Source organism: Periophthalmus magnuspinnatus, chromosome 20 (genome assembly GCF_009829125.3).
Source record: "Periophthalmus magnuspinnatus isolate fPerMag1 chromosome 20, fPerMag1.2.pri, whole genome shotgun sequence".
NCBI classification, from domain to species: Eukaryota; Metazoa; Chordata; class Actinopteri; order Gobiiformes; family Gobiidae; genus Periophthalmus; species Periophthalmus magnuspinnatus.
Window position 1 is genome coordinate 5,152,921 of NC_047145.1, and position 18,644 is coordinate 5,171,564.

The following is an 18,644-nucleotide window of genomic DNA, read 5'->3' on the forward strand; positions in this document are numbered from 1 at the left end:
AACATAATAAAGCCAGCGCCTATGCAAGATTGTGTTTGACAATCCTGGTATTGTCTTAATTTTTTTTATATGGTGTGCTTTTATAAAATGCAAGATTAATCAGATTAATCAGGCTAAGTAATGTTCCTCATTGTCTGTTTTGCGTAGCATCCTCTAGTGGAGACATCGCAGATTGTAGTTTCACGCGAGTAATTTACTGCACTAGTACACTTTTTTTCTCAATGTCTTTTTACTGAAAAACAAAAATAAATCATATTTTCTCAAGAATAACATCAATGTGCAATTAATTGTATGCTTGTTTTTCATCACCTTCCACATCAATGTTTAACTTGTAAGTCCATGTTTTGTCACAGTGCAACAATATTACAGTATTTGATTGAGAAAAGAAGTTTAAAGCAACACTCTGCAACATTCTGGAGGAGGCCATGGAAATAAAACTTTAAAACCATACTTCAGTGCATTACTTGGATAAAAAGTTACACAGTGTTGCTTTAATTGGTAGTACTCTTGTTTTTATATATACTTGATTCCTGCATTAGGTTTTTACTCCTCAGGTTGAATCTCTTTGTCCTGATTGGTCTCCTCTGTGTCCATCTCTAACAAGACACTTCTCTTCTTCAAATTATGATCTAGTTGTAGTTTTTCTTTGCCGTCAATCGTCCATCTTTGTAGTCCCAGTCTTTTCAGAGCTGCCAAACGAGGAAGAGCGCGGAGCAAAGCGGGCAGCCAATCAGAGCAGGGGGCAGAGGTGAAAGGTCGCAGGCTAAGATCGAGTTCTTCCAGTAAACCCAGTCCTCCAGAGGTGAGCAAACTGGACCAGCCATTAGACCCAACAGAGCCATTGTAGGAGAGATCCAGAACTCGCAGACAGGAGAGAAATCCCCCACGACATGCAGAGGCTAAGGACAGCAAAGAAAAGAAACTGAAATGTATGAAAATTGTGCAAATAAAAAAAAAGTAAAGTAACGCAAACTAAGTATTTCACGCATATTTTGAGGTCAAATGTAGTGATTTTGATAAAGATTTGTGCTGAATTTTCTTTAACATAATTAAATCAATAGTTTTTGTAGCTGTTTTTATTTGTATATTTTTGTTTGCTCAAATTATGAATGTGTTAAAAATAAACCCTCAACCTTTTCAATAGGTCTGAAACAATAATAAAAATACTTTCACTTTTCAGTCCTGTTCAAAATTGTAGTAGAGAAGAAAGTACAGATACCTACTCTCAAATGTAGTGAACATAAAGTAAAAAGTGTCCACTTTAAAATTTATTTACCGTAAGTACAGAACAAATACCTAACATTTGTACAGTACTTTACTATTTCTACCTCGTTATGTCCCACCACTGGATCTTACTGTGCAGGCTCTAATCATAAATCAACATAAATCTTTAGTATTTTCTTTTAATACTGTATATTAAAAAGAAACTGTAATCACCAGGGAGAATCAGTTTTTGTTCTCAGTGTGGAAGTATGAATTAATCAACAATACAGGGAAGTTGTGAGATTTTGAGGACTTCACTTCACTATTCAAAAAGATACAATAATGTGTTTTGAATTGTTAATTGTTATGTCAGTGGTCCTAATTATTTGTTCATTCATCACAATAAAATCCAAGGACAGGCTAATTTTCAGTGTGTAAAGTTGTTACTGGTTTTGTGTTTGGTTACCCAGATGTTGGATGTCCTGTGTGGTGAGTTCACAGCTGCTCAGTCTCAGCTCCTGCAGGACTGAAGGTTGAAGAGCATCAAGAAGCAACGACAATCTGCCCCCAACCACTTTACACCAAGAGACGTCCACACAACGAAGGTACGGCACAGCCACGACTGGAAAAATATTCAAAAAATACTCACAAAATTTTACTTATCTTTATTTATACAGGGAGAGCTCCATGAGAGCACCAAACTCTCTTCTTCCTGAGCGCCCTCTTAAAATACACAGCAATACAAACAAAAACAAATAAACATAAATAACTGCATAGGTCCGTTTAAAACATTAAAAACAGGAGCAGGTGTGATTATGTTTAATACTAGATTATTAAAGTGCATTAGTGGAGCCAATGTATCCAGTTTTGCATGTCCTTGAAATGTATTCTATTTTTGGGAAGCAAAATAACCAAAAGCTTTTTTTTCCATTTCTAGTCTAGTGCGGCCAGTTTTTAGACATAGACAATAATGAGACCTTGTATTAAAAGTTCCCAGTCAAAATTCAACAAACACGTGAGATATTCAGGCAGTCTATCAAGTAGTACCTTTTAAATACATTTTATACAGTGTTGTTCTCTTCTGACAGAGCAATGGCCAACCTACTTTTTCACAGTGTACAGTGAGTGAACAGTGATGGGTTCAAATTCATCACGTTATGAAATGAAGGTCGGAATGAATGAGTGAGTCTATCTAAAAGTGTCAAAGTAGAGGCTGACGTCTGCATTTGTCTCTATAATGAAATTATAATTTTGATTTTAAACTGTTAATAATTTCAAGATATACATTTTAAAGGGAATGTTTTTTCAAAAACATACTCAATAGACAAAAAACACAGGGTTTATTCTAAACTCCTTCCCTCTCCTCTGCAGCTTTCACATCAACTTAATCTTCTCTGGTCTTCCTATGGGTCACCTGTTTCCTGGCAGCTCTAACCTCAGCATCCATGTATATTTTTGAACACAAGGTTATGTGAAGTTTTTACTCCACAAATTAATTTATTCAGTTCTTTTTATCAAAATGACAAACTTGTATGATAAAAATTTGTTAAGTTAAACCTAACATACCCAGAGCAGTGTATGATTCAAGGCTTAGATCACAGTTGTTCAGGGGGAGGCTCTTCATGTGAGTGAGAGGAAGAGCAGGGATCAGTGCATGTACAGTGTCTCCTGCCTCCTGATTGGATGAAATATTCAGCTCTGTTAAAGAAATCAGAGAGGGCAGCACCTGAACTGGAGACAGGAAACAAAAATTACTTCATTTACACTTCTAGTCAAACGTTTGGACACATCCTCTCATTTAATGTTTTTTCTTCACTTTTAATACATTTTATATACATACAGAAGACATTAAATATATGAAGCGAGATCTATGGAATTATTATGAGAAAAAAAGTGAAATAACTTAATACAATTTTTATTATATATATATATATATATATATATATATATATATAGTATATTCAAATCCTCAAAGTATCCACCCTTTACTTCGTTGAAAAGTTTTTAAAACTTTTTCATGTATTTTTATATATTTTTGATATATTTCTATATCTAAATAAAATGTAGAAAGCAGTAAAAAGAAGAAAAATTGAGTGAGAGGGTGTGTCCAAACTTTTGAATGGTAGTGTATGTCTTTGGCAAGCTAGTTTAATTTAAAATAAAACTGAAGGATCAAATTTGAAAATCGTACCCAGAGCTTGTATGTCGGAGGACGTCAGTTGGCTCAGGTGGAGGTCGATAGTCTCCAGCAGAGACAGGTGGGACAGGTGAGAGGAGAGAAGTGACAGGTGTCCAGACACACCTTTGTTTGAGGACAGGTCCAAGAGACGCAGCGAGGGCACGAACTGAAGAGATTCACCTGCTCAACAGCAACAAGGAACTTTATAACCATTTATTTTTATTTACTTATTTAATCCAGCTTTATTGCAGTAAACCTCCATAAAATGAGATTCAAAATAACCTTAACCTTACATACCCCGCCTTTAACCTTAGCATTAACTTCTATCTGCCATCTGGCAGAAGAGAACATTGTATAAAATGTATTGATAATACATAAAAATGTAAAACAAAGCCTACAACCTGAATTTTTACTATTCTATTATTTTTTTCCCTTTAAAGTAATACAGGTTCCAAGGATTCCAGTTTGGCAGTTGTGGCAATAGACCTAAATTCTAAAGCAGTCCCTTTATGTTCAACTGCATTGAAACCGAAGCATATCCATATGTAATAAAAATATAGTACCCAGAGTCTGTAGGTTGTGGGGGACCAGTCCCACTCCCTGAAGTCTGAGTGTCCTGAGTGAAGTGGTTTTGGACAGAGTGGAGCACAATTCTTTGACTCCATCAGTGAAGTGTGGGTTGCAGGAGAGGTCCAGAACAGACAGGCAGGACAGGGAAGACAGTATCCCTCCTAATGTAAGCAGAATAATGGATTAATTCAATTCATGGTCCATTTTTAAAACAGGCAAAGGCAGTGACAATGCAAACAATAAAATTTATGTTTAAAAAGACAACCACACCAGTGTCTCCACATCTTGGACAGACAGCAAATTGTACTGACTTATTCAGACACAGAGATACAGAGATACACACAAAATGACTTAACATAATACATTAAATCAAATGGTAACTAATGGTATAAAATAACAAAAAAAAAAGTGTATAAACTCCATAGATTACACGTCTATCAGTGTATTGTTAACAAACTTGAAAAAAAAAAAATATATATTATATGTCTAATTCATTTTGTTTCCATAGGTTCACGAGGCTGTAGTGGAAGAGGTGAGGTCATACCCAGTGAAGTGCCATCCTCTGCAGTGAGTTCACATGCCACCAGATGGAGCTCTGTCAAAGAAGGCTGCAGTTTACCTACAAGGCCTTGCAACCCACCACCACCAAGTGCTCCATTCCAGGACAAATCCAGCACCTCAAGTGAAGGCAAGCAGCTCAGAGCATCACCTACGAAACATAGACAAACATTTTAAAACAGATTTGTAGAAATACTGCTTATTTTTATTCAGAAAAAAACAAACATGTGAATGAATGAAACAATTAAAAAGTTTAACACCTTCAAAGGTTAACCAACAAACTACCTGGACCACTAGATTAATAATCCAACTCTCCAGTAATGCTGAATGGATGAATTACAACATTTTATGACTGAGGTCTAAACTATTAAAGAAGACCTATTGCTTATGTCTGCTCTATAGTTAAAATCTATAACACCTGTGGATCGCTATGGATAATTTGCACATTTTAAATTCCAATATTCATCTATAACGACTTAGTAAAAGAAACAAGTCTGCTGATTTCCACATTAGAAAACTGTGGTGTTCAATGGGAGTTGACATCACGGTAAACATCATCACAACAAAGAGCCACATGCTGTCGGCCCCTCCTTGTGGATAGCTGCACATCACACTACTGAGCATGGTTAAAACTTCTGAAAACAAGTAACCAGTATCCATCCATCCATTTTCTTCCGCTTATCCGGGGCTGGGTCGCGGGGGCAGCAGTCTAAGCAGGGACTCCCAAACTTCCCTCACCCCAGACATGTCCTCCAGCTCCTCCGGTGGGATCCCAAGGCGTTCCCAGGCCAGCTGAGAGACATAGTCCCTCCAGCGTGTCCTGGGTCTTCCCCGGGGCCTCCTCCCGGTGGGACATGCCCAGAACACCTCCCTAGGGAGGTGTCCAGGAGGCATCCTGAGCAGATGCCCGAGCCACCTCAGCTGGCTCCTCTCAACGTGTAGGAGCAGCGGCTCTACTCCGAGCTCCTCCCGTGTGACTGAGCTCCTCACCCTATCCCTAAGGGTGCGCCCAGCCACTCTGCGGAGGAAACCCATTTCGGCCGCTTGTATCCGCGATCTTGTCCTTTCGGTCATTACCCAGAGCTCATGACCATAGGTGAGGGTAGGAACGTAGATTGACCGGTAAATCGAGAGCTTCGCCTTCAGCTCTCGCCTTCAGCTCCTTCTTTACCACAACGGACCGATACACGGACCGCATCACTGCAGACGCTGCACCGATCCGCCTGTCAATCTCACGCTCCATCCTTCCCTCACTCGTGAACAAGACCCCAAGATACTTGAACTCCTCCACTTGGGGCAGAGACTCACCACCCACCCGGAGAGGGCAAACCACCTTTTTCCGGTCGAGAACCATGGCCTCGGATTTGGAGGAGCTGATTCTCATCCCAGCCGCTTCACAATCGGCTGCAAACCGCCCCAGTACCTGCTGCAGGTCCTGGCTCGATGATGCCATCAGGACAACATCATTCGCAAATAGCAGAGATGAAATCCTGTGGTTCCCGAACCAGACCCCCTCCGGCCCCTGGCTGCGCCTAGAAATTCTGTCCATAAATATAATGAACAGAACCGGTGACAAAGGGCAGCCCTGGCAGAGTCCAACATGCACCGGGAACAGGTCTGACTTACTGCCGGCAATGCGAACACAGCTCCTGCTCCGGTCATACAGGGACCGGACAGCCCTTAGCAAAGGGCCCCGGACCCCATACTCCCGGAGCACCCCCCAAAGGACACCACGAGGGACACGGTCGAATGCCTTCTCCAAATCCACAAAACACATGTGGACTGGGGTTGGGCAAACTCCCATGAGCCCTCGAGGACCCGATGGAGAGTATAGAGCTGGTCCAGTGTTCCACGACCAAGACGAAAACCACACTGCTCCTCCTGAATCCGAGGTTTGACTATCGGTCGGATTCTCCTCTCCAGTACCCTGGAATAGACCTTACCGGGAAGGCTGAAGAGTGTGATTCCCCTAGTAACCAGTAATAAAATATAAAAGGACTCAAACAGGACTACAAAGACCAAACAAAATCTTACCTAGTGCTGTGATGTCTTGGTGGTTGAGTCGGCAGCCGCTGAGTTTCAGAGCAGACAGACAGGTCATGTGGTTTAAGTGGGAAGTGAGAGCGTGCAGACTTCCACCAATCAGCTCATTCCAGGACAAATCCAAGTCTTCCAACAGTGGGACATAGGGCAGCAGTGTCCCTGTGTGGAAAGAGACATGTCCTGTTCAGTTTGTGCTCCCTCTTCAACAGTGAGACACCATATCCAAAACCAGAATTAACCAGGACTAGAACAGGACCAATTCAAGGGTAGATCACAACTAGACTGAGTTCAAACTAGGAGCCAAGTGTAAACATACCCTAAGCTTTAAAGGTGCACAATGTAACTTCAGTTGGGGTTCCACAACCAGATTGTTTTCATAGAGATGCTTTGTCTAAAATGTTCCATATGGCATTAAATGTATCTTTCTCCATGGAGACAAGCAAGTGATGCCACCGGGCTAAGTTACAGCTCAGACATGTGGAAAGTTAACACCGCTTAGATTTAAATTTTTGAGAGATTTAGATTTAGAGTTTAGAGAGCTGTTTCAGAGTAGTACTAAATATTCAGGACAATTAAAGTCCACATGTTTTACCGAGTTCGAGGAGGTCTGTAGCGGTCAGGTCGCAGTGGGAGAGGTTGATCTTCCCTTTTTGTGTTTCTGAGCCCATTTTGTGAAGAAAAGCACGAACTCGGCCCCATCCAACACCATGCTCCTCATCAGTCTCTGGAACAGCTGATGGATTTAAGAATAGGTGAAGAAATATGCTGTACACTCAACAAAAGATACACAAGGTATGGTTACATAAAGAATGCAATATAAAGTGTTTCTGAGTGTCCAAAAAGTGCTATATAAACAAATGCATTATTATCATCATGGCAGTATCCTGAGCTGACCTGGGCTCTGTACCCTCCCGTCGGTCTCGTCCGCTCGCATCACGGTTCGGTCGGAGGCCCAGGACAGGAGCCTCCCCAGAGGCCTGCGGTCCGAGCGCTTCCTCCGGATCTGGTTCATGATGAGATCTAGAGGAGAGCGCCTCACACTGGCACTGTCCCGCGACCGCTGCACCCCTGTCCCAATATACACATAGCAATAGGCACATGAAAGCTGATTCGCATTTAAATTATAGAGTAAAAACATGACAGGATTAAAAACTGGTTTATGATTGTTTCACTGTTTATTCTGCATTTCCTATCACTGATTTGGGAGTTAAAAATCTAACCTGCACGCACCAGAAGAGAAGAGTTTTCTGTTTTTCTCACTGATTATGCATACTTCGAAGCCTAAATTTACATGTATTCCTTTGATTTTAGAAAAGTAACTGGATTCTGAATACTATTAAATGAAAGATTAGGCCTCACTGTACCAGAATACACTTACTCAAAATGTGAATTGTGAATATGTATTTTTGGTACGTGTAATCAGTTACTTCCCAACACTGTACATTACATATGCCAAAAGTTTAGAGAACGTTTTGGAAATGATTGTTAGCAGATTTCAATTTAGATATCTGTGGGTTACCTTTGTTTGGCCTGTTCAAATACATTACAATTTTAGTAGGCCTATTTATAACAACTACAAGGAAATGCGTCACCAGTGTGTAAACCCTATACCAGTGTTTTGCAACCTTTTTTATTCGTTGCCCACTTTTGTTGGTATAGAGCTGCTTCAGTACATCATCCACTAAAACTTTATGAAATGACACCAATTTCAGGATTTGGTTTTTATGTTTTTTTGTTGAGAAGTTTGCTCAGCGCACCTGGAAATTCCTCAAGGGACCCTAGTGTTCCCTGGCACACTGGTTGAAAATAGATATACTGTACATTCTTAAGTAATTGCGTTTGTGTAGCACGACTCACAAATGTCAAAAAGATTTGGCCCGTACGGGGATCGAACCCGCGACCTTGGCGTTATTAGCACCACGCTCTAATCAACTGAGCTAACCGGCCGTGCGGCAAGTTCACTCACAAGTAAGACAGGAGAAAGGAGAAATACCCCATAACCTATGCAAAGTGCAGTGAAAGAGACTGCGCCGTAAAGGAACAAGCGTCACTCACCCGTGGCTCCTGTGGACTCCATCTGAGGACACCAGGAGAGGCAATAATAGATGCTTAGGAATCAGTATTTAAACCGACTGAAGAAAGTTCGATGACCTGGTGAATCTGCGCTACGATGCCTTTAGTTGAAACTACTTTCGTTTTGTTTGAAAGTTATAAGCAGTTCGTCTGAATGGTCACGCCAAATCACGTCAAAAATCACTAGTCTGGACCTCTCCGCAGCCGTCACGTGCCTCTAGTCCGCTGCAGAGACCCGGGTTCAAAACTAGCGCAGGCCGGACTCTGCTCCTTCACCTGTCCCGTGCGCGTCAAGTGGATCATCCCGGAAGAGAAGCCACGCCCACAAAACAATTATTACAAGAGAAGTAAGTGGAAATACATTACATTTTAAACCCATAGAACGAAATTAGACCCACGTTCACGTTCACTTTATTATAAACGTCAGTATCATTATTGTCTTTATTTATAGAGACCAGTATGCTCCTCCCTCTTCAACCATGCGCGCAGGCTTCATCAGTGTCACCTGTTGAGCTGCTCACCTGGGCGGCTGATTGACTGTGTCCTGGTCGATTTAAAAAGTGCTGACTCTGCAGGTCCCTCGCCGTTTGTTTTTACTCTAGTTCTTTGACAGCAGTGGCTCCAGTTTGATGCTTGGACTTCACACAATGGAGGTTTTTACAACGTAAGGGCAATTGGGTTCCTCATAATTCTTACATAGAGTTTGTAATATTTTAGTATAGGACATGTGTGTTTGGAAAAGATGCATGTGTAATGAAAATTGGTTGTAGTCTTAGTGTGACTTTGGAAATGCTTGGATTAGGGGTAATTTTGTTTCATTGGAATTCAAAAAATTTATTTTCATCTCATCTTATCTAGTTGGATGTTCTGTTTAATTGTTGTCGCAGCACACTGGGCAAATGGTAAGTACGTTTAACAGGCAGTGTTTATTTTTCCTTCTCCCATTTTAAGATATGCCTTGACTGGATGATCCTTTTGTAATCCATTAGCAGGATATGTTGGATTTGAAGGCCTCCCCAGACCTAATTTTCCCAAACCAGGGATACTGTTACAAAGGAAGTCTTGGCCTCCTGCACTGGTGGAAGATCAGGCAAGTACACCAAAGGCTATAGCAAAAATAAAATGGATGCTATAAATATTTTAAAGGTACTCTAACTTTTCTAGTGAAAGGGCTGTAATCTGCTTGTCTCCAGATTGTGTTGTCTGGAATTCCACAGTATGACAAACCATTTAGCCATTTATATTGTTCAAAATCTTTGAAAAACATTCATTCTTCCTGTAATCAGGTTTGCCTCTCCACAAAACTAATGTGTAACTTGACCTGATGGTGTTGTCTGTCTCAGGATAAGTTTAATGCCCTAGTGTGGAACATTCCAGGCAAAGTAATGCATCTATCTACAGGCAGATTTCATACTCTATATACACTATTGACTAATTGAGGCAGGAATGCTTTGTATGTTACTCGGCATGGAAAAACATCCATCCCAAGTGTTCCCAGGTCATTTTTCAAGTTGTAGTGGATTTTTTTCTCTCCAAATGTCAGTGGCTTAATTCTGTATTTTACAATTAATGCATTGCCAATGTGCAAAGAAAATAAGTAATAGGATTTCTGCAAATAATTCAAGAAAACATGCCTGCAGAATGCTAGTGTTTTGTATTTAGTAATTGTTCAGATGCATTGTATGTTTTAACAGCCGCAGATGAAGCTACCAGGCCCAGTCACCGTGCCTCCGCCATTTAACCATGTGAAGACCCAGAATCGCCTTTTTTATCCTGTTTACAAGTCATGGAGGGTGCCAACAAACACTCAAACTCAGTTGGGCTCATCTCAAATCTTGCCCCAAGCAAAACCAGCCCAACTTCCATCAAGGCCTCATGGACAATTCCCTGCTTACTGGGTTCAAATACCAAGTTACCGTTTAAATGTGGATCAACCAAAGCGTCCAGTTGACCCTACTGCAATTAAACAGCCAAACTACTTATTGCAGAAAATACCCATGCGACCATTATCCAAACCCACTGTGTTGCCATATAACAAAAGGCCTGCCCCTCTACCAGCTAATGTTTTTGTGCAGCCGCCATTGAAAAATCAGGTGGGGGGATTTGACAACTATGCGAAAGTGCAAGTCCCGAAATTGCCACAAAACTCAAACTCTCAAGGTTTGGGTTCACCACTGTTTGACTTTCCAGATAATCCACACTTTGCACCGCCGTATGTGCCCAGATATCCCCATATGTTCCAAAACTATCCTCCACCTCCAGAGGAACAAGACGGTTCAATGACTGGGCCTCATCTTTTCCAGAGACGAAAGCAGCCTCTATTTGAATGGTCTCGGGAAGAAGGGCAGTGGGTTCCCAAGTTTTCCTAAAGTCGCTAATCCATTAAAATTAATTAAACAATGCTTAAATGTGTTTTAATTTGTTTCAAAAAATTGCACCTGGCAGGTTCAAGTGCCAGTGTACCTGTCCTTTAGGCCACACATGTCAAGCCATCGTGCCAATCAGCAAGCTGGCTTTTGAGCTGAAACTATATGGGGGAACATGTTTGTTGCTTTTACAAAATAAAAGCATTTTACTAATCTTGTTTTGTAATTTACCAATGTAGGTAGTAACAAGGTACCCAAGCCAGTAATTTACTTGCTCGGGTTTTACTAAACTCGTGCTATTAAATCTTATCCTTTATGCTATAAGACCATGTATACATGCTTGATACTCATCCAGTTTCAATGCTGCATGACACATTTGGACCATACAATGTGATTTTCAGTGGTAAAGACCACACTAATAGCTTTTCAAAAATTTGGTTTTGGAACTTGTCAACTGGTTAAAGCTCTTATTTAACCTTTTTTGAATGGAACAAGTTTAGTTCTATGGGAGTGAATCCTTGTTAAAAGGAAATTGAACTGTGCAGTATAGAAACAAAATTTATTGTCATAAAACAAGCTAAAAATCAACTAGTCCCTTAACATAAGCAAGTTGAAGATACATTTTTAATAAAAGTTGACGTCCTTGAAAAAGTATATTTGTTCAAATGATCTCTTGTCCCCAGTGTAGGTGGGACAGTGATGATAGATTAGTAACTTTCTCGCTGCTTCTTCACTTTCAAATGAGTGCAAGTTTTTCCTGGCTGCAAAGAAAAAATGTAAGATGGTTGCAAATAAATTGGTGTATATATAGAGTTGCTATAGTGTACCTTCATTGACAAAGAAGTTAGCAAAGTAAAAAGATGCTTTGACTGCATTGGAGGAGTGGGCATAATGTGGTCTGGTCCATTCAAACGGGTTCTTCTCTGGATGCCACTGAACGCCATAAATCGGGTAATCGTATGCTGAAAAAAAAAAGACTGAGTAAATTATCAACTTCAAAATTAAGAACAAAGTAGGATTGATACCTAAATACTAATCAATACTTGTATATCAAAACTAAACTAGATGGTAATACTTATGATACAGGTAAAAAATAAAAATAGAACATAGAAATATATTCATTTCAGTTTTATGACAACTTACAAAAAGCAACATATCTGAAAACTGAGTGGCCTAAAATTGCCAGAGTTAAAGGCACTGTAGAGGATCCAAAACCACCTGTTCTCCAGAGATGTTATTTGAACTGTAATTTTCCACAAAATAGGATACAACTTTGCCGTTGCCATGGAGGTGCCAAATATCCTCGAACTGAATAAATCAAAGCTAGACATGTTTATGGTGCCATACTGTTGAATATTCCAGGCAATAATTAAAGCATATTTTTAACATTAAATATATCTGATATCCCCTATTGCAGTGGTCCCCAACCTTTTTTGCACCACGGACCTGAACAATGTAGGTTTTATTTTCACGGACCGGCCTTCTACGCATGGCAGATAAATATGGCAAAAATAAGTTAAGTGCATAAAAAATACAACTCACCAAACCGCTGCATCAGAGGGAGCCCTGCACTTGTTTCTGCTTTCCTTCTTGTTCACGTTTGTTTCTTTAAAAAAAAACTCTAAATCTTATCTTTTAATCCCAGGTGTTTAGTCTCCATGTGCCAAAGCAGTTGTGAAGATTTCATTGCCTCATTTGCTTTTCCCACATATTACGCAGAGCGGACTCTGCGCGTGAGAGTCACCTGTAGCAACAAACCCATATTTTAAGTAGGACTCCTGGTGTTGTCTGTTAAATTTAGCTTTCTTTTTCTTGCAGGTTGTAGGCTCCTCTTCTGGTTCCTCAGTTGGCCTTTTCCCCTTTGTTAAAAAGCTCTCCAAAGACATTTGTTTTGGCTCATTTTCACTCTCTTGTGGCTCTACTTTTGGGCGATGTTTCTGATGCGTTAAACGTGATACGTCATCGTGGAGACAAGAGCAGATCTATCACAGATATAATAAACTTGCCACTACATCAAATAGATTTCTGTGGCGATTTCCTATGTGCATTTTCATTATATATCTACTGTTAAACCTGCTTCGGTCCCTTGAACGTGGTCGGGAGACACGGGAGATCCGTCTTCTCCAGGGCCGAAGGGTCACTCTTCCTCCGGGGTTTAACTCCCTGTTCTTAACCTCGTTGTTTCGAGTTTGGTGCGAGCTCAAAGACCACCCCAGTCTGTTGTTCAGGAGTTGGTGGCTTTATTATCTGTACTGCACTGTAATAACGCATCACTTCTGCTCTAACTAACTCACAAACTGTCTTTTTCCAAGTGCAAATATAGACTCTCACACCCGCTTCTCCGCGGGTTGAACCACATCATGTGCCACATGCACGCACACATCACCTCTCACTCACGCTCACGCACCACACTGAACTAAAGCACATAGGAGCTAGACACACATCTCACAACACTACGGACAAGCTTATTAGCGCGTCATGAGGGACGGGCGAAAAAGAGAAGATGCAGTCGCTGATAAACTATTTACTGTTTTTGTGCGGCCCGGTAGCGGTCCCCGGCCCGGTGGTTGGGGACCACTGCCCTATTGATTCAAAGAAAAAGTTCAAAGTTTTCTTTACCTTCCCATGTGGAAATAAACTCTATTTTTCCATCAGTGTTTGTAGAGAGCACTTTGTAAAACTTCTTCAGGTTATCATTAGTGTTGTAAGCCTGCACACAAAAAATTAACGTTATAATAAAGGTTACGCAAATATGTATTTTAAAGCACTATACAGGTTTTTTGTTTGGTTTTTTGTAATTCAACTAGGCCAAACTGGATTGTTCCTCTGGGTTTATGTCTTAAAAAGAGATCAACATTTGAGAGTAATATGATTTGATATGAATAATGATTAGGTTTAAACCAGATGCCCTTTAACTTGAAGTATACCATAAGATTATTAAAGGGCCTGTACCCAATTTACCAGATAAATGCTCTTTACATCATTAATTGTATAGTTAAAGCTACTAATTAAGAAAAACAATGAGGCTCTAAAATATAATCTATTCATTTTGCATAGTATTTTCTCAGGTAAAAACTTTTGGAAAAGCTACTGATGTTGACACCTTTTTGTGTCTAATCAGGCACATTGTTACTAAGAATCATGTGAAACCAACTGCCTCACACTATTCTTGACATTTGATTCTCTGCCATGGTGCATTTTCAAGAGTTACAGTAATACAAATAGTAGCAGAAGAACTATATGTGAGAACTATAAAGAAACAACATTACACCTTCTCGGAGTTGTTTCTGTGTCATTGTGGCATCTCCTTTAATATTATCACTTTATCTGCAATTACAATCGCATTTACCTCCATTGATATACTCCACCGGTGTGAGTTTTCTGTCAGGTTCTCTTTTGCCAGTGCCTGCATTACGTCAACTGGGAAATCCTTAAACATGCGGCTCCCGTTGGCTTCTATAAAAGAAAGAATGAAAACTAAATATCAGTATTGTGTATGTATAGTATAGTATGTACAGTATATATCTATGGCACTGAACTGACTGACTCTGTGCTGTAAAAAGTGACTTTTAAAGCCTCTTATAGGTTGAATGTTGTTTCACATATGATAACTTATTGAATATTGTAATTAATGTGCACTGTTTGTTATGCATTATATTGACATTGCTTCATTGTTTATGTTGAAAAAAATCTTTTCAAATTAGATTTTGCAGATTTCAAACATCAGTATCAGTTTGGAGTGCACTTTTTAGACAAGACCAGGACTGAAAACTGAGACGTGAACTGCTAAACAATGACAAGCATAACAGGTTTTCCGAAGTCCAAACAATCGGATTAGCAGATTTAAAATAAGATGACAGGGTATTTTGTTTCTTTGAGAGCAAAATTGCAGCTTTTGCATTTTTGTTGTTTGCAACTTTTGAAACTACATAAACTATTTCTACCGCCACTGATTTGATACAATATTATTTGGAGCAAGTAAGACAAATAGAACAAAGTATGTAAAGAGGTGCATATGTGGGACATCAAACTAGTCAAACTAGACAGTTAGTTAATGCCACTCACTTTAATCCATATGGCGTATGTTAGTGTCACACTGTGCATACTCCTGTAATACTTTTACAAGGGCTGGAACACACAGGGTCCCTCACAAGTCAATACATATACATGGCTCATGAAACAACACTAATCGATGCACGGCACATCAAATATCATAATTTCTTAAAAACCAAATATATTTAACTGAAGTAGTCTCTGTTAAACCACTTCCACGTTTAAAAGAGGATGTATTAACTTTGAGCAGGAACTAAACACTAAATTACCTTTTTCCACTGCTCAACTGTGTATGTGGTGTTTTAATAGCGATATCTAATGCCCCTAGTCATTTTTTTGTCAACTTCAAAGCAAACTACGCAAGTTTGCAGTTTTCTAGTAAAAAATGCATAAAACTAATTTTGTACTGCCTCAATGGCCTTTGCATTTTTAAGTAGTTGGTGACATCACGAAAGACTGGCTGCAGGGGCAGAGTTTGAGGTGTGGATATCTGTTCAACAGTCACGCTGTTCCTTATACCTCCAGATCCAGATTTATTATAATCATATTTTTGCACACGTCTTCACATTACCATTAGTGAAGTTTAGTGGAAGGGACACGCGGCTCGTATTTGTCTTCACCAGTAGAACTTCATGAGCAGTCAGATAGGACAGTTGCTCAAAGCCAAGACAAGTGCCCCAAATCGGGAAGTAGTCTCCCTTTTTGTAGGCCTGGAATGACACAATGCAATAAGTTTAAAACAAAGCTGTATTCAATGTTATGTGCTACAACAGAGAAAACAGGAAACATGTCTTTACCTCAATAGCCAAGTCGTAAAATATCTTAGAAACTCTGGCATAACTGGAGGAGACGATACTAACACCTCCACCGGGCAAAAGAAGCCTAAAAAAAAAATTTAAACTTATTTATATACTTATTTTTTAACAAATAAGTAGCAATAAACATCCTTGTCACTGAGTAAATGCAAAGTAGATAAGTTTAATGCCATACTATGAGACATTCCAAGCATAGTAATAACATCTTAATGGATACACAAAAGTCGGAGGATATGTAATGTAACTGCCTACATACAATATCTAAAATGTATTTGATTCTTATAGACGTAGTTATTCATTTACCCATTAATAGAGTTGAATAGTGATTTGTACTCCTCTTCGGTTTGGTTCATCCTGAAAAATATAATGTAAAAACTGTTACACATTTACAGGGCACCGTATGGAGAGGGTGATAGTTCAAATCTGTTCTCACATGACAGGAATGACCCTTGCCCCGGCCGACTCCACATATTTGACATATGAAGCAGCGATGTAGCTCACAGAGTTGGGCGTTCTGTGACGTGGATTAACCTCTTGGGAAAGGATGCCTGTAAAACCCAAGACAAGACAGTGCCATGTTATTAGGGCTTCAGTGAATTACAATGAAATAATAATAGCAACTTAAGTCCCTATATTACGCAAAACTGACTCTGATAAGCTTTTAGCCCTTTTATAATGCTGTTACCTCCTCAAAAACATACCTGGAGCTGTGTTTTGTTTCATTCATACATGTTTTAGTAACCCTTCATTACTGGTATGTCTACGTCTTCAAAGCTCAAAATGCTCTGTTCCACCTTGTGATGTCATGAAGTGGTATTTTTCAAGTTAACAGCGCCTTTTACGCCTTTTACCTTTAGTTCAGTAGAGATTGGCAATTTCAGGGCTGAAATCATATAAATGATTCTAGTGAGCATGTATGGAGTTTAAACACAGAGAAGCACTTCCTGTATCACCACATGACATCACAAGGTGGAACAGTGTTTTCTGTTTGAAAGAAGAACTCTAAATATGCAGCCTAAATATGCGGAATTTGTGTGTTAAACATGTGTGAATGAAAGAAAACACAACTCCAGGTCTGTTTGCGATGAGGAAACATATAATGAATAATGTAGATTAGAGAATGGCATAATATGGGCTCTTTAAATATAATAATCATGACTGTTAACCTGTACTTTAGACCTCTACAAACACTGAAAATGTGAATCAATGTCAGAGTCCTATAAAGATTTCAAGTGCAGATAAAAGTAGTGTTGTCAAAACATCATTACCAATACAAGGAATCCATACTAAAACTAAAATGTTACTATGGTGACACCAGTATAAAGTTGATTACATAGGTTATAATCAATAATAAAATAGCCTTTATAATGATATTATAGAACTTGTACTGTAAAAGATGTGATATCCCTGAAAAATAAGTGAGAGAGTGACTTGTAATGTAAATAGAGCAAAATCAAACAAGGTGAAATGAGACACCAGCTCACTGATAAGAGTAGGCTTTATCTGAACTCTACAAAAGGAAACATACATGCAGAAAGCTATTCGTGCAACGCGATTTATTACATCAATTTTAGTCATTTTAGTAGGTCTATTTGTGATCCATAAAGTACATTTTAGACAAGCATTATGCAGCCTCATATGAGCATTATGCAGCCTCATCATGACTCGTCCTTCTGCTCACACCGGGAAAGCTTCATGTTACATAAAACATAAACATTATCTGGACTTTGTAGCTGTAAGTAAAAAATAAATGGTCTAAATCTTACCTATAATCGGTGTGTCATTGGCGGTGGTCGTGGAGAGGGTCTGTAGAGTGATAAAGCAGAGCAGAGTGAGGCAGAGGAGCGGGGGGCGCATGTTGTTGTGTGTTGTCCTCGTGACGGGACTGAGGCTCGTGCGCACCGTCACACCGTCTGTTACGTCGACATTGAAGTGAAACTGAACTTCTCTGAGTAGTTTTCAGACACTATAGGTCCACCTACTTTTACTCTACGAGACTGAGCCGATATTTAACAGGTAACTTTGTTTTGTTTTTTATCTCTTTATCTGAGACCACGCCCCCTGGCAACTCTGAGGTCACGCTCCCTGACAACTCTGAGACCACGCCCCCCGCCGCCTGCAGGAAACAGGATTGCCAGGTTTAAGCGACCCAACCCGCACAACAGCCTGTGAAAAAACGTCCCAACCCCGCGGAACACACGGCGCAGCTGGATTGTCCACTGTATTTCTAAAATGAGAGCTCCTCGGGTAACACTGACCTGCCCCTCCTCTCTTTCACGCACAACAGAAGCTCCACAGAATACGAAGGGTTTTGCATATAAAGGTTTGTCATTCTTTCAATAGAATTGTTATAAAACCAATACATTTTACATGAAAATACCTCTGGCCAAACCATAGACTTCATACGGACAATATGTTTCACCTGCAGCAGCTCTTTAAAAACCGCCTACCTGGCAACACTCACTGGAAGCGTAATACATGAACAAAGTATTTCAAACCATAAAGAAATCTACAACCATGTGTATGCATTTGATAAAAGCATATGTAGATCAACCAATGAATAAGAAATAAGAACAATTGATCAACTTTTCAACAGAATTGTGAAAACTCAATGACAAAAGTAGAAATGATTGAGGCTATTAAATGGCAAGGCAAGTTTATTTGTACAGCACAGTTTGTACATAACGTAATTCAAAGTGCTTTACAGAAAAAAGAAAAACATTAAAATCACAATACAACAAATCAAAACATAAATAATCACAAATAATCATCATAAAATTAACA

General features: G+C 39.6%; 2 protein-coding genes, 1 long non-coding RNA gene and 1 other non-coding gene across 4 annotated transcripts; 1 reads left to right on the plus strand and 3 right to left on the minus strand.

Annotated features, from left to right (window-relative positions):
- Nucleotides 1-217: 217 nt before the first annotated feature.
- lrrc31 (leucine rich repeat containing 31) lies at nucleotides 218-9,014 on the minus strand. Its single transcript, XM_033986105.2, has 10 exons — nucleotides 8,609-9,014; nucleotides 7,448-7,621; nucleotides 7,146-7,286; nucleotides 6,545-6,712; nucleotides 4,497-4,661; nucleotides 3,946-4,113; nucleotides 3,395-3,562; nucleotides 2,770-2,934; nucleotides 1,670-1,825; nucleotides 218-899 (listed from the first exon to the last, which is right to left on the minus strand). The coding sequence occupies exons 1-10, from the start codon at nucleotides 8,628-8,630 to the stop codon at nucleotides 544-546; spliced, it is 1,683 nt and encodes a 560-aa protein (XP_033841996.2). The 5' UTR covers nucleotides 8,631-9,014; the 3' UTR covers nucleotides 218-543.
- trnai-aau (transfer RNA isoleucine (anticodon AAU)) lies at nucleotides 8,427-8,500 on the minus strand. The gene has a single exon. It is a non-coding gene; the product is annotated as a tRNA-Ile (tRNA).
- A 194-nt stretch (nucleotides 9,015-9,208) lies between the features above and the next one.
- Nucleotides 9,209-9,716, plus strand: LOC129457237 (uncharacterized). The gene is made up of 3 exons (XR_008649151.1): nucleotides 9,209-9,290; nucleotides 9,485-9,528; nucleotides 9,616-9,716. It is a non-coding gene; the product is annotated as an uncharacterized LOC129457237 (long non-coding RNA).
- A 1,823-nt stretch (nucleotides 9,717-11,539) lies between these two features.
- Nucleotides 11,540-17,908, minus strand: LOC117388271 (gamma-glutamyl hydrolase-like). Its single transcript, XM_033985782.2, has 9 exons — nucleotides 17,627-17,908; nucleotides 16,294-16,408; nucleotides 16,164-16,214; nucleotides 15,843-15,927; nucleotides 15,617-15,755; nucleotides 14,342-14,448; nucleotides 13,612-13,702; nucleotides 11,820-11,954; nucleotides 11,540-11,753 (listed from the first exon to the last, which is right to left on the minus strand). Exons 1-9 carry the CDS (start codon nucleotides 17,715-17,717, stop codon nucleotides 11,617-11,619), a joined length of 951 nt encoding a protein of 316 aa, XP_033841673.1. The 5' UTR covers nucleotides 17,718-17,908; the 3' UTR covers nucleotides 11,540-11,616.
- Between the last annotated feature and the right edge of the window lie 736 nt (nucleotides 17,909-18,644).